Source organism: Mirounga leonina, unplaced genomic scaffold (assembly GCF_011800145.1).
Source record: "Mirounga leonina isolate KUSES-001 unplaced genomic scaffold, KU_Mleo_1.0 Mir_91, whole genome shotgun sequence".
NCBI classification, from domain to species: domain Eukaryota; kingdom Metazoa; phylum Chordata; class Mammalia; order Carnivora; family Phocidae; genus Mirounga; species Mirounga leonina.
This window is the reverse complement of record NW_023270839.1, coordinates 19,450,844-19,466,778: the sequence shown is the minus strand read 5'-3', so window position 1 is coordinate 19,466,778 and position 15,935 is coordinate 19,450,844. Positions and strand designations below refer to the sequence as shown.

The 15,935-nt window shown below is 43.1% G+C and overlaps 1 protein-coding gene and 1 non-coding gene across 8 annotated transcripts in view; one reads left to right on the top strand and one right to left on the bottom strand.

Moving 5' to 3' along the window:
- The window catches only part of STARD9 (StAR related lipid transfer domain containing 9), a 128,604-nt gene extending 115,798 nt beyond the window's left edge, over positions 1-12,806 (bottom strand). For 6 of the 7 annotated variants that reach the window (XM_034993734.1, XM_034993735.1, XM_034993738.1 and 3 more), the window contains exons 1-3: positions 12,693-12,806; positions 7,278-7,347; positions 5,539-5,655 (exon numbers count right to left, since the gene is read on the bottom strand). In XM_034993734.1, the coding sequence (XP_034849625.1) occupies positions 5,539-5,655; positions 7,278-7,347; positions 12,693-12,739 (234 nt within the window). In that variant the 5' untranslated portion in view covers positions 12,740-12,806. The remainder of the gene's footprint in view (positions 1-5,538; positions 5,656-7,277; positions 7,348-12,692) is intronic. The other variant, XM_034993737.1, reaches the window with a different exon arrangement.
- On the top strand, positions 9,694-9,827 carry LOC118003782. Its single transcript, XR_004677415.1, has one exon. It is a non-coding gene; the product is annotated as a small nucleolar RNA SNORA31 (small nucleolar RNA).
- Positions 12,807-15,935: the final 3,129 nt, after the last annotated feature.

The window sequence follows — 15,935 nt, the reverse complement described above, 5'->3', positions numbered from 1 at the left end:
CTGACCATTTTAAAATAAAGATTCCCAGGAGAATAGAAGCAATTGCTTTCCACAAAGGGCTGGGTAGCTTTTTGTTCCTGGACGTGTTTTCTGTTGACTCAGTCTGCACTTGTTTTGACAGCCAATTACAGCCCTTCTTAGGTAAAGCTGAGCTAATGCTCTTCATGGAAAGTTTTACAAACACAAAATTACCCAAACACAATACACTTAAGCAGAGAACTCTGGCTCCAAGAGATATTCCTGACCAGGAGGAAGGGAGGGAGCATGATGATCCAGAAGGGATCACAACCAGATTCAAAGAAGAGATTTTCAAATCTAGTTCAGCTCTTAGAAGCATGGGCCTCATTTCTCTAGTACTGTGATAGGGTAATCACAACACGGAACCAAGCCACAGTACTCAGGACCTCCCTTATCAACTCCAGTTGCCAAGTCCTGGTCTGGGAACTTAATTATTTCACTTCCTCCTCACAGGAACTCAAGCTCAAGAAATGAGGACTCAGAATTTAAGTAACTTGTCTAAAGTAAGCCAGCTACTAAGTGGCTATGCCTGAATTGAAACCCAGGTCTAACCTCAGAGGAGAAGTAGATTAACATTAATACAGATTATAACCAGATAAAATATAGGCCAATTTTGAAGAAAAGCCTTGGCTGCAAGTCCAAACATTAACAAAGACTAAAAACACAATTCAGATGAAGAACGAGCTGCCTTAAGAATGGGAAGCTAGTGACACAAGGGTCACAGGGTAATGGACAAGACAGGTGGTATGATCCCCTGCCCGCCCCCATTCACTACAGTCTTTTCTGTCTTTCCTCTTCACCCTCTCTCCTCTTTCCTAATTTACCATCTCTTTCTTTTCTTTTATCCCTTTTTTTTTCCTTCTTAAACTGTAGCATAGCAAAGCATATGAACTTTGCATTCAGATAACCTGTGTTCAAATCTAAGACTCATTTCTTATTGTGTGACTTTGGGCAGATCACATAACCTCTCTAAGTCTAAATTTTCTTCACTATAAAAGGATAAAATCTCCTACCTTTTAGGTTGTTGAAGGGATTAAATCAGACAGTATGTATGAAGAGATGACCAGGTCTCCTAGAGACTAAGTGAGATTTCTTTTAACTTTGAGGGTCTGTGAGGCTTCTTGGTATACAATTTAGAATTTGACAGTCTTGGATTTGAATCCCTGCTCCAACACTTACTGGCTAAGTTATTTGGGCAAGTCTTGTAACCTTTATGTACCTCAGTTTCCTTATCTATAAAATGGAATAAATAGTAAGGACGTAATAGATTTGGGAGATGATCAAATGGAATGATAAACATTTAGAATCTATAGATATTTAATAATATATTAACAAAGAAACCTGCCTTTCAGTAGAACTTATAGTAGCTGACTTGTTCTCTAGTGGCCCATGTTTGCTGATGCCTAATTTATGTATCATGTGTGTCGCCACTAAGGACTGGTAGTGCTAAAGCACGAAGAAATACAAACCTTGAACCTATCTTCTGAGGCTGTAAAATAAATATAAAAAGAGGGAGGTAGAATGGTACAATGCAATGAAAAACCACCACAGGAAGCATGGGTCCAGTCCTGCTTGGGCATTAGCTGCCTATATAATGCCATATAAATCAAACAGCTATCTCTGGAACATGAAGGGGATGGAAATATTTTTTATATTCCTGATTGAGATTGCTACTGGCATTTAGTGGGTAGAGGCCAGAGATGCTGCTAAACTTACTACAGTGCACGGGACAGATGCCCACAGCAAAGAATTATCTGGTCAAAATATCAATAGCATTGAGGTTGAGAAGCCCTGGCCTAGATGACTGCTAAGTTCCCTTTGAGCTCTAACATCTTAAGAGACTATGATGAGGCAGCACCAACACCAAACAGATGACATTCTTGCTAACATCTATCAAGCAATGGCTTATGACGTTGCTCAAAATCCCCCTACAGCCAGTGGGGAAAAATTTTCCCTCCAATATTTAATATTCTAAAATCAGTGCTGTATTTCTAAGGGTGAGGACAGCCTTTCCTCACAATAGGAAGAAACCCACAGGGACGCCTGGGTGGCTTAGTTGGTAAAGCATCTGCCTTCAGCTCAGGTCATGATCCCAGGATCCTGGGATCTAGTCCCACATCCAACTCCTTGCTCAGCGGGGAGCCTGCCACTCCCCTTGCTTGTGCTCTTTCTCTGACAAATAAATTTAAAAATCTTTTTAAAAATTGTTTAAGAAAGGGGGGGCGCCTGGGTGGCTCAGTTGTTAAGCATCTGCCTTCAGCTCAGGTCATGATCCTGGGGTCCTGGGATCGAGCCCCACATCAGGCTCTCTGCTGGGGGCGGAGGGGAAGCCTGCTTCTCCCTCCCCCACTCTCCCTGCTTGTGTTCCCTCTCTCGCTGTCTCCCTCTGTCAAATAAATGAATGAAATCTTTTTTAAAAAATAAAATAAAATTAATTAATTAATTAAATAAAATAAAAAAGGAAAGAAACCCAGGGATGAAGGGGGCACAGTCCTCCAGGGACTTGGTTCCTTGCTCTTTGCAGTTAGAATCTATGCTTTCAAAGCCATCAGTTCCTTCTGGCCAAGCAGCTGATTTAAGTAAGTCTGAATGAAGGCCAGAGTAAGATAATACACACAACAGCAGACGTGAATCTCAAATACATCATGCTAACTGAAACAAGCCAGGCCCAAAAGACTACATACTATTTTATTATATTTACATGATATCTGGGAACAGGCAAAACTATAGGGACAGAAAACAGATTAGCAGTTGCCAGGGGCTGGGGGTAAGAACAGTTTGACTGCAAAGGGACATGAAGGCATTTAGGGAATGATGCACTGTTTTACTTATATACTGATTATAGCTATACAACTGTGTCAAAACTCATAAAACTGTACACTGTACATTAAAAAGGTGAATTTTACTGTGTCTAAATTATACTTCAATAAAACTGCGCCTTTCACCCCACCCCCAAAATATGACCACAAATGCTATAGAGAAGATTGTTGTACTTCGGGAGAGGTTGAACTGGATGACATCAAAACTCTTTCCACCCCATGTCCTGTGATTTTATGACAGTCTGCTTCTCCTACCCTGGTGACCTCAGAGTTAAGTCTGGGCTGCAATTTCGGTGTTAAAGCGATGAGTCTCTCTGACCAAATCATGTGTACATGAGCCCTGCCATCATTCAGAGATCTCTGGCCCTACTTTAGCTTGTGACAGAGGCTCCTTTCCTGCTGTCTCCTATCTTAACTCCTCTTGGGACTGATAAGGGCCTTAGACAATTAATAAACAAGTGAGAATAAACCTCAGGGGACACAGGTTTTATCTCTCTGTACAGGCTTCCTGTCTAAATCCCATTTGATCTTTCCATTGAACTCCAAATCGGGCAACAGAAGAATAATCATATTTATGAACTCCCCTCCACTATGGACTTTTGGGCTTCCCACTATATTTATACACTTAAGCTATATAAATGTAAAATGTGGGGCGCCTGGGTGGCTCAGTCGTTAAGTGTCTGCCTTCGGCTCAGGTCATGACCTCAGGATCCTGGGATCAAGCCCCGCATAGGGCTCCCTGCTCCGCGGGAAGCCTGCTTCTCCCTCTCCCACTCCCCCTGCTTGTGTTCCCTCTATCGCTGTGTCTCTCTCTGTCAAATAAATAAATAAAATCTTTTAAAAAAATAAATAATAAATAAATAAATGTAAGCCTCACACCAAAATTATACCCAAGTTTGTTGAGACATAAATAGATATGTAGTTTTCTGTTTACACACATTATTAACCCAGATTACTGATCTATCAAATGATATACAAAATGGTTAACTTTTCTGGTATCCAGGATAGCCCTAGGGCACCTATGTGGCTCAGTCGGTTAAGCGGTGCACTCTTGATTTCAGCTCAGGTCATGATCTCGGGGTCCTGGGATTGAGCCCCGTGTCAGACTCCCTGATCAGCAGGGAGTTTGCTCCAGGATTCTCCCTCTGCCCCTCCCCCCATTCATGCATGTGCACACATACACACACACGCTCTCTAAAATAGATAAATATTAGAAAAAAAAAGAATAGCCCTAGATAGGCTATGGCCAGGGAGGACTAAAATAGCCATTAGAATGCTCTCACTTTCTACTAATAAAGACCACTGTGTTTTATGACACATATACAGTCACAACTGTGACCTACTGTAGGAGTCCCATTCTCTTATTTGAAAATCAGCTCCTTTTTTGGTTATTCATGGAGGATCTCAAAGGAACAGATACAAACACCAGGAACCAGACACCTCATATATGCTTGAGTGCTAGGATAAAAATCATGGGCCAAAAGACAAGCCTGGACCTGCCAGTGCCTCCATATTCCAAAGGACAGAAAATATGGTAGAGACGAGGTAATATCCATACTGACCTTTTCTGCTGAGCATTTACAGCAAACACACTGTCACTACAAATATAGGGTGCTCATATTACAACAGAAGGAGCCCACAACAACAAATCCCACAGTGGTCTAGGGTCTTGTTTCCACATGATCCCCTCAGAAAAGAAGAATGGGGGAATTACACTTTCATGATTTAAAATTATTCAATCATCTTCAGAAGTCTGCAGCAGCAAAAAATCAATACTGTCCTCTAAGTCGCTCAAACTTGGTAACGTTGCTTCTTTGGCATAATCAGAAAAAGTTTCACAAAAAACTGAAACATTTAGCAGAAAACATATGTTAGCTTTTTATTCAAAAGTATATAGACTGACTTGGGTGCCTGGGTGGCTCAGTCGGTTAAGCATCTGCCTTCAGCTCAGGTCATGATCCAGGAGTCCTGGGATCGAGTTCCCACATCAGGCTCCCTGCTCAGCGGGGAGTCTGCTTCTCCCTCTGCCCCTCCCCCTGCTCGTTTTCTCTCTCTCTCAAATAAATAAATAAAACATCTTGAAAAAAAGAAAGAGCGAGAAGTCCTGTAGACCCACCTGGCCAAACCTGCTGCCTCAGAAACTTGTGAGAGAGCTAAGTAGAACTACCAGACACAAAAAGGGTGACAGCCTTGCTGGGAAGGCCTTGGCTGGTCCTCTCAATCCTCAGCACATCAACAGAGTTCACCTCTTACATACCTTGCAGACTGCCAGACTAGTCATCTAAGCCTTTTGCGTTCAGCTGCGGACCATAAGCACAACCCTAAGACTCAAAGATACTAGCCTCTAGGATGCCTGAGCCCTTCTGCTGTATATAACAAAGGCCAACTTTGAGATGAACCCATTTCCCTGCCTTAGGAGTAGAACACTACCTGAACTAATGTGTACCCACCTGAATCATGCTGAGGCCCAAGCTTAAGTGGACCCTAGCCAACTTCTATGCCCTAGGCAAGCAGTCTTTTCTCATCTCCTTTGTTCTTTCTGCAACTGATGGCCTTTCACTACTACTTCTCAGATCAAAACATTATTAGTTTCTGACCAAACTATTAAAGTAAGAAACAGCCAGGCCCCAACTGCATGTTAATTTCCTAATAATTATCCAGTTATGGAACACTGAGGAGAGTGAAGGAAAAATGACATTACCACATCCTGAGATGCATACTCAGGGTCCTCTGGGTTGACTGACCAGTAGCAGTAATCAAAGCCAAATGCCACAACCTTCTCCCGAGAGTCTCCAAAGCCATCTGGTCGATTGTCCATCTAAAATCAAACAGAATAGAGTCTTCTCTATCATAATGTCAGAATCTAGCCAGTGCCACTTGATTCCTCCCTACTATAGCTAGAGAGACCCAGACTGGTCATGAGAATCTTTACGTTATCTACCCAAAAAAGAAAAAAAGTAAACTCTGTCCTCATCTCATCAAATAAAAGCTCCAGAGAATTAAATTTGTCTCTCATACTATCACCTATCTGCCTACATATGAACCAAGCTTAGGAAAGAATGCCTTTCCCTCTCTGACCGTCATGGGCCGTATCACTATCATTTTTTCTGCAAGTATTTCTATAAAGGATACCGGAGTGCATGAGTAGTTCAGTCCCTGGGCCTGACAGAGTCTATCAACCTAGGACTTTCACAGAGGTCCCTGGGTACCCATCCCCAGTGAATTAGAAAGCACATTGGATAGAAGAGCGAGGACCAATCCAACTGCTCAGAGTAGATGAGGGTAGAGTCAGAGATTGGAACCGCACTGACCTCCAGGTACTGGGGAAAATGGTATTACTGCCACAAATGTTTTATCTTACTATTTAATATTTAGACTCTGGACAGGATAGACAAACCCTAGCACTAACCATCATAAACTACAGTAGAAAGAGGCTGTCAGAATAACTAAGAAATTCTTAGCGGATAATTGACCTCAAGGAAGTAAGCAGCTAAGCAGGTGTGCAGGGGGCAGATTAGAGTTTGATCTTGGCCAGGATTTATTCTTAAAAAACCAAAACTCTCAGCTCTAAGAACAAAGCAACAGAGATATAAATAAGAGACAGCAGAGAATAAAAGGTCTTTGGTCCCTAGGGAGCGCCTATTGAAAGTCTGGCAGGTCCCATTCTCTTTTAGCAGAGAAGTGCTGACAAAAGGAAACAGATCACATCACAGGGGTGGGCATAGCCAGTAGGCCTGGGGTCCAAAGAACGCTCACTCCTACCAGTCAGCTTCCTCAGCTCTCAGGGATGCTGAACACCACCTGCAAGCTGTCCCCAGCAGCAGGCACAAGGCCAGTTTCCCTGTCTCTCTCCACTCCCCAAGGCCAGAGAGAAAGAACTCCTTCCACTTCCGCTGTTCGGGTAAATGGAAGAATGAGATGGAGAAAACTAGCCCTGGGAGGGGGGTGACGGGTAGGGGAGGAAGTTCCCAGTGTTTGCCCAATTGTGACTCAAAGGTCAGTCAGATCTGTGAAAGAAAATCTGCAGTGCAACTCAGGATAGTGACTGACTCCCTTCTGGGATCTGATGCATACTAAATCTGTAGTAATGCCTCTAGATTAAGTGACATCAAATGAGAGGCCTGGGACAAAGTCTACTGGTCTGGTGAGTTAAATATACCCATGGATGTACCCAGCATGACTTACACTAGCCATGACGCCCATAAGCTGTAAATGACCAGTTTCCAAACAGCTGCACCCTGTTTGACAGGACTTGGGCTGCAGTGGCCACAATCTCTATACTTCTTTCCTGCTTTATTCTTACACTTGCTTTGTATAAAACTCTTCCTTCTCCCAAACTGCCACCCTAAACCCATTCACATACACACCTTCATCCCAGAAGCCCCTGTAATAATATAAACTCCTCAGTGGAAAGAGAAAGGAAAACAATTTCATGCTTACCTTTAAATTTCTGATTTTTGCCACTTTGCCATCAACTTCCACAATAATTCTTCCCCCTTCTTTGGTCTCCCTAGAAAGAAGACCCAAACCCATATGAAAAGAAACATTGCTTAAAAAAAAAAAAATCAAGAAAAGAGAAGCTGAGATCAGCGCTACTGGGACAAAATGTTTCCCTACTGCTGTCTCTATAAGTAGCTGTCCCTGGCTGACACACTTCTCTGGATCATTAGAATTTGGCTCTGAAACAGCTAAGAATTACCACTATATAGCACCCTCCATGTGCCTAGCTGCTGTATTAGGTACAGTACATATTATACTTCATCTTATGCAATCTTCCCACTAACACACTCTCCTGACATGGCTTCCTACCATATCTTCATTTTTTCAGATGGAAGACTGAAGCTGAGAGAAATTATGTAACTTGTCCAAGGTCACACATCAAGCAGTGGCAGAGCTGGGATTTTAAACCCAGATCTGTCTGACCACAAAGCCTGGGCTCTTAACCATACCCTTAGAAATCAGGCTTGAAATTCTGGACAGTATCCTTCGCTCAGTGCACAAGGCATCCCCTCTCACCTTCTCTGGGATTTTGAGCATGGATAGTAATGAAAAAGGTTTTGGAGTCTTCTCTGTTGAGATACTGAGAACATATTTCCCAAATCCTTTCCTTTTATCTTCCTAAATTGGAATGAGAGCCAAGATCCTCAAGAATTTTCCTATGTTGCAGTTACATAGTAACACTGCTAGCAACTAACCAATCCCTAAATTTACTTTAAGGGGCTTAATCCAAGTGACCCATATACCTGAAGCCCAAAATGAGTGGAATATACTCCATTCTATCGATGAAATCTTTTTTCATAACATAAAAACCTTTAGTGAAAGTACTCAAGGCCAGAATGTTAAGAGGTAAGAATTAAATTCATTAGCATTTCCTCCACTACAATGAAAGTAATCACTTAAATTACTCCTAGCCCAGGACCTTAAAGTTAAGAAAATATGTTCTGTCTCATTTTTATCCTTCCTCATGGTTCCCAGGATGTGACCTTGAGAATTTGGGGAGGGGAGGACAGGCACAGTGAGAGAGGGGTCTTTACATTTAAGATTTTTTTTTAACCAGTAAGTGAGTCTGGGATAAAGCCCTGTATAGGAAATTTCCCTCTCCCATGTAATAACATTTGTTACTTAAATTTCCTCAAGGCCCAGGGCGCCTGGGTGGCTCAGTTGGTTAAGCGACTGCCTTCGGCTCAGGTCATGATCCTGGAGTCCCGGGATCGAGTCCCACATCGGGCTTCCTGCTCGGCAGGGAGTCTGCTTCGTCCTCTGACCCTACCCCCTCTCAGGTGTTCTCTCTCTCTCAAATAAATAAATAAAATCTTAAAAAAAAAAAAATTTCCTCAAGGCCCTAATGCTCTTTATCTCGCATTTCATGCTAGATAGTATTCAAGGCAGCAGAGATATTCTTAGTCCTTGAGGATCATAAACCACACACCCCCGCACATACACAGCCCTCAACAATTCTGAAGAAAATCTTTCATCTTTGCTGTTAACATTTTACAAGATAACATTTTTTTTCCTTTCTCCATTTTAAGGTAGATTTTCTTATCTCTCCTCCCTCTAAAAAAGTAATACAGAGATTGTAGTAAATTTGGACAATAAAGAAAATAAAAAATTATGCAATAATTTTTCCAAATCTATTATCTAATTTTTTTTAAAGTATGCCCCCCCTTTTTTTTAAGATTTTATTTATTTATTTGACAGAGAGAGATATAGTGTGAGAGAGGGAACACAAGCAGGGGGAGAGGGAGAAGCAGGCTTCCCATGGAGCAGGGAGCCCCATGTGGGGCTCAATCCCAGAACACTGGGATCATGGCCTGAGCCGAAGGCAGACACTTAATGACTGAGCCACCCAGGGGCCCCAAGTATGCTCTTTCTTGAGGATTCATCTAAGACCCTTTCACATAAAGCAGCCTGAAAAGAAGTGTCCTGAATTTGACTTCTTGGAAGAAAGATACAAACTATAAGGGTAAGATGCTGCTCCTTCCTGGCCTGGAACACTGCCACTGGTAACCTAGTGATTCCAAGCTATTCTAAAACAAAATGAAGGAGAATTAAAATTGAGCAGAACAGAAAGAAGGGGCACCAACCTCAACTGGGGAGCTGGCCACACAGAGTTCAATGAAAGTCTGCAGAGATGGAGCCTTACCCATGGCAGAGTGGCACTACTACCACTTGCCTCTGGGTCCTGAATTCTACCAACAGGCATTCATTCCTTAGGATGAATTTCCCTTTGCACAGGGATAAACCCTCAGTTACACATTTACTCCCAGAACAATGTTTCTCAAAGTGTGGTCCACGGGCTACCTTCATCAGAATTACATGAGATGGTGGGGCTTATTCATTCAAATTCCTGTTAACAATGCATCCGTTTGACAGACCTGGAGCAGTTCCTGTCTGCTGCTAAGGTTTCCACTAGAGATGCAAGAAAAAAGTGTCCTCGCATTTTCTGTCTGTCTCATTATGGCAGTCAAGATTGAATGGGGGAGTACACGGAAAAACCAGAAGAATTTCTGCAACTCAGAAGTAACCTTGTCAACAATGAAATCTTGTTTTACTCCAAAAAAAAAAAATTCCTGTTAACAAGTTGCATTATGGGGGGGGAGGGAGGTAAAAAAACAAAACAAAGCAAAATTGCATTATAACAAACTGCCTAGGTGGACTGTATGCATACTATAACTTGAGAATCACTGTCCAGAAGGGAAAATAAGCAAGCCATGACCACTTATTATCTATTCATTTGTAAAACTTAAAAAAAAAAAGACAGCTAAGTATAAGCAGTAATAAAAATATATAGCGAACACTTTGTTGGACACTTAAAATGAGCCAAGCCCTAAGTATTTTTAATGTATTCTTTCATTTAATCTTCATAAAAAACTATTGAAGTAGTTCTCCTACTTTACAGATTAAAAAAAATTTTAAAAACCCACAACACACACACACACACACTCTCTCTCTCTCTCTCTCTCTCTCCACAGAAAGGGAATATAGTATAGGAACAGTAAATTTTGACAGGGCAGTGAGGAGTGTTCCAAAGCCTACAATATTGGCTGAAGAGAACATGTTCTTTTAATGATAAATGATTTTGGATAGACAAGGGACAACATCACATAATGAGCTACAGACTTTCTAATTATGGGAAACTATGAGGAGTGGGGAGGCAATCAAAACCATGTCCCACGTTGCCATTTTACTGATGGTCAGTTCTAGTCCTTCTAAGCAAACAGGCATTTGATCAAGAAGTACAACTTTTCTGTAATCTCAGGAAGGAGCAGCTGGGTCTATTGAATGGAAACTTGGCTTTACCTTTTAGATATTAAACAAGACCATTTTCTCATCTGGAAAAACAAAAAATGTAAGCTTAGACCAGATGATCTCTAAGATTTTTTCCCTAGTACAACCCCAGATCCAATGATTATTAACTGAATCTCTGCCAATAACTCATTTGAAGGGTGAACAAACCATATAATTAGCAGAGTCCCTACATTCAGATGAGCTTCAGCAAAGATGGTGGAAGTTAACAAACCCTGGAGTATAGTAGTATAGTAGCATCTCTGCAGGATTCTCTGAGGAGACAGGAGTGGTCTTGACTTCTTAGCTCGGTGGGGCGGGGGGGGTGTCACACTGTGTTTATCCAAATTTGCTCCTAAATCTTCAGCTTGGTACAACCTACTCACACCTGGGTATCTGCAGTATTGGCATTCTACCTCTTGATGCTGAAGGCTCTTAACCTGACTGAAAGTAAATAAGCTTTTGTGTCCTTTTCCCCTCACTTTTGTTTGATGAGATAAATTACTCTCTACTGTGGCTGCAAGCAATTCAATTTCAACAGCATTTTCTTAATCCAATCCACACTATTGTAAATTCCTAGCTCTCAAGGAATGGAGAAGTTACTGTTGGGAGTGGCCAAGGTAATTATCCTGAGAACCCTAAAAGAACAGTTTTGCAAAAAGATCTGCTAGAGGCTACCTCCAAGGTGGCATACTCCTATTAAACTACTCAACCCTAAGTAACCACATCAAGTAATGTAGAAGCCAGATGTCATAAGCCACTTACCAATCTAAACAGCATTTTGGGCATATGCTACTTTCCTTCTTTCTCCATGTATCTCTTTTGTCTTTTTCCTACTTTTCTGTTATTGTTTCCTTCCTTCATCCCATTGCTCTTCTCATTATTCTGTCCATTGTATGACTTTGCAAAACTACCACCATATCAGGGACAAATATAATCCCTGCTGGTACCAAATTATGTTAAGGGAGACAATGCATTTTTTGATCCTTCTGTCCAATTTTCAAGCCATCTTATGTCCTGGAAATTTTTAAACCTCCCAAATAATTCCATTATATGTCTTCTGGTCCCAAGCTACACTCTGCCAGCTTTGTCTCCTCTCACTCACCTCCCTCTACACACCTTCTCACCAAACAACCAAAACTTTTCTGTTTTCTAACAGCTGAAGTCCTTTATTCTTAGTGTCCTTTCTACAGAGTGCTCTCTACACCTTCTTCACCTGTCAGCAAACTCTAATAGCTCTTTAAAAAGCAATTCCGGGACGCCTGGCTAGCTCAGTTGTAGAGCATGCGACGCTTGACCTAGGGGTGGTGAGTTAGAGCCCCACATTGGGCACAGAGATTACTTAAAAGAAAAACAGTTCAAATACCAGCCCTTCCCTGACTTTCCAAACTTGAGTGGAAAATCAGTGAAAACAGGAAGAAACTATGCAGCTGGACATTGGATGCCTCAAGAGCTGAGAGGTGCTGCATCAGATTCACCCATGAGGAAATGCGCACTGACCACGCTGAGGAAAAGGATTAGAATAACTTCCTTTTACTTCGCAGTTCTGCTGTTAATGAAACCACGATCTCCCTGGGCCTCAATTTCCCTCTCACACCTTACAATCTAGCTCTCTCCACATCTCTGCAGAGACACCCATGTGCGCCCAGGAACACACGCAATTCTGCCTCAATCCCCACAGGTACTCCAGAGCCACCAAGGAGAGGAGACTCCCCATCCCTCTCCCGCGTACTTTCCCAGCCCTGCTCAGGGAACTCAGTGAGAAAGGCCCAAGTCGTGCATCACGACTTGAGCCGCTGTACCCCAAAACTCCTCACAGGACTCCAGGGACACGGACACAGCGCACCCCACCCCTGACGCAATCCAGGAACCGCTGTACCCCAGGACAGGACCCGTAAAGCTCTACGAGAGGCTTTGTCCCGGCAGGCCTTTAAGGTTTCCGGACCCTGGCCCCCTGGGTCACTTTGTGTCTGATTTCTCCGCGCCAGAATCACTTGAGGGAGAGGCGAAGACCTCGCCCTCCTCTCAGCTCATTTGACGCTTCAGGCGCCCCTTCCCTCCCAGACTCACCTCTTGCTGAGGGGCCGGACCCTCACGGCCACCCGCACATTCGCCATCCCTCGGCCACCACCCGAGCACCAGGTCCGCCCAGGGGCAGCACCCCCGGCCCCAACCCCAACCCGGCCCCGCCCGCCCCACGCGCTCACGGGACGACCCCGCCCATGCGCGCGCTGTGGGCCGGCATGGGTGGTGCCTGCCGTGCCTCAGCCAATCATGAGCCCGATGGGCGGGAGGCCGCGCGTCCCGGCCCCGCCTGCCGGGCCCGGTTCTCTCCGCCCCGCGTCGCCCCGCCCACGCACCTTCCGGCACGGCCCCGCCCATGCGCGCCTCTGTCCCACGGGGGCGGTGCCTGAGGTGCCTCAGCCAATCCCGAACCGTGAGGCCGAGAGGGCGCCAGTCCCCTCCTGGTATGGCCAGGTCCCACCCACCAGGAACTAGCTTTTGTTCTCGGACAGTGCTCTACCGAGTCAAGTCAATACGTTTAAGTTTCGGTTAAAGCGAAGTTTACAACGGAATTTGCTAAATACGTGAATTCGCTGCGTTGGCCTGAGTTGTCAATTCTGTGCTTAAATTTTAGGGGCAGAAATGAAATGGGGAGCACCGATGTTTTTGCAGTTACTGGAAAAGAGCAGTGTCTCTTTGAAGAGGCACTTGGAATGTGGAGAAGTTTAGAGTGCTCCAAGCTTCTCTGGATTGTGAACTTCAGGGCCACTCTAGCTGTGTTTGTGATTGTGGAGAGAATGCTGTCAGACAGAAATGGTTCATTAGGGGCGCCTGGGTGGCTCAGTTGGTTAAGCGACTGCCTTCGGCTCAGGTCATGATCCTGGAGTCCCTGGATCGAGTCCCACATCGGGCTCCTTGCTCAGCAGGGAGTCTGCTTCTCCCTCTGACCCTCCCCCCTCTCATGTGCTCTCTCTCATTCTCTCTCTGTCAAATAAATAAATAAAATCTTAAAAAAAAAAAAGAAATGGTTCATTAGTTCTTCCAAGAAATAATCTTGAGTTACCTACCAAGAGTCAAGTGCTGTTTTAAGGTTCTTGAGGACACAGTCCAAGTCTTCGTGGAAATTAGAATCTACCAGGAAGGGAAAAGAGACAATAAATATATAATATGTCAGGATGCCTGGGTGACTCGGTTGGGCAGCTGCCTTAAGCTCAGGTCATGATCCCGGGGTCCCGTGATCCAGTCCAGCATTGGGCTCTTTGTTCAGCGGGGAGCCTGCTTCTCCCTCTGCCTGCTGCTCCCCCTGCTTGTGCTCTCTCTCTTTCTCTCTGGCAAATAAATAAATAAAATCTTTAAAAATATGTATAATTTGGGGCTTCTGGGTGGTTCAGTTGGTTAAGCTACTGCCTTCGGCTCAGGTCATGGTCCTGGAGTCCCCGGACCGATGCATCATGGCTCCCAGCTCCGCGGGGAGTCTGCTTCTCCCTCTGAACCTCCCCCCTCTCATGCTCTCTCTCTCTCTCTCAAATAAATAAATAAAATCTTTTTAAAAAGAATTTTAAAAATATGTATAATTTGTCAAGTGGTGCTGACTGCAATTTTTTTTAAGCAGGGTAAGATACAGTAATGGTTTTGGGGTTATATAGAGGGAAAGGTGCTTATTTTATATAGGATCTTCAGGAAAGGCCTCACTGATACGGTGACACTTGACTAGATTTGAAGAAAGTGAGGGAGGGAGCTGTGCAGGTATTCATTTATTTAATAAATATTTTTTAAGTAAGCACCCCTATGACAGGCTTTGTTCTAAGCAGGAGGGACATAAGCAGTGAAGAAAACAGGCAAACCTCTGACCTCATGGAGCTTGGTGAGAGAATTTGAGAATAAGCAAAACAATTTGAGTAGTATGTATATCAGATAAGCTAAGGAGAAAAAAATAAAGCAGAAGAAGGGATAGAAAGTGAGTAGAGAGGGTGTTGAAATTTTAAATATGGCCAGGTTAGTCTTTGCTGAGAAAGTGACACAAGAAAAATCTGAAGGATGTGAAAGAAAGACAGTAATCTGCGGTAATCTGGAAGGACAATTCCAGACACAGGGAACAGTCCAGTGTAAGGGCTCTGAACTTGGAGACAGTCTGGAATATTAGAAAAACAACAAGAAATTCAGGGGGGATAGAATGAAGTGACAGAGGAAGAGGGAGTCATAGAGGTAACAGGAAGCCACCATAAAGTCTTTGGATTTTATTCTAGGTGAATTGGAAAACTATTGGAAAATTTTAAGGAGAAAGCAAAATTATGTGATTTATATCTTCAAAGGATCTCATTGACTGCCATTTTGAGACTAAATTGAGAAATGGAGGATGAAAGCCCAAGAGAGACCAGTCAGGAGGTTATTTTAGTACTCCAGTGATAGTGCTAGATTCATGGTGGTGCCTTTAATGTGTGTCAGGCATATTCCCAGTTTACCTTTCCAGTCTCCCCTCTCCCATTTGAAAGTATTCTTACCCTGGAGTATTAGAACAGCTGGTTTACTATTCAGATTCACCTGGAACCCTAGTCTTATGAATGGCTTCTCTGCTCACTGTGCCTTGCAGTGAAAAAAAATCACTACTAGGGAAAACAGTATGGAGGGTCTTCAAAAAATTAAATATAGAATTACCTTATAATCCAGCAATCCCACTTCTAGGTATGTATCCAAAGGAAATGAAATCACTATCTCAAAAATATATCCTCATTCCCATGTTCACTGCAGCATTATTCACATTAGCCAAGACATGGAAACAATCTGTCCATCAAAATATGGATAAAGAAAATGTGGTGAGTGTGTGTGTGTATAATGGAGTATTAGACACTAAAAGAAAGGAAATCCTACCATTTGTGACAACATGGATGGCATTATACTAAGTGAAATAAGTTCAGACAGAAAAGATAAAACCTGTATGATCTCACTTATAGGTGGAATCTTAAAAAACAAAACTCATAAAAACAGAGACTAGATTGGTGGTTCCAGGGCTGGGGTGGAAAAAATGAGAATATGTTGGTCAAGGGATACAAACTTCCAGGTATAAGTTCTAGGGAGCTAATGTTAACAATACTGTATTGTATACTTGAAAGTTGTTAAGAGGGGCACCTGGTTGGTTCAGTCCGTAAAGCATGTGACTCTTGATCTCAGGGTTGTGAGTTCCAGCCCCATGCTGGGTGTGGAGATTATGAGAGAAGAAAGAAAAGAAAGAAAAGAAAGAAAAGAAAGAAAAGAAAGAAAGAAAGAAAGAAAGAAAGAAAGAAAGAAAGAAAGAAAGAAAGAAAGAAAGAA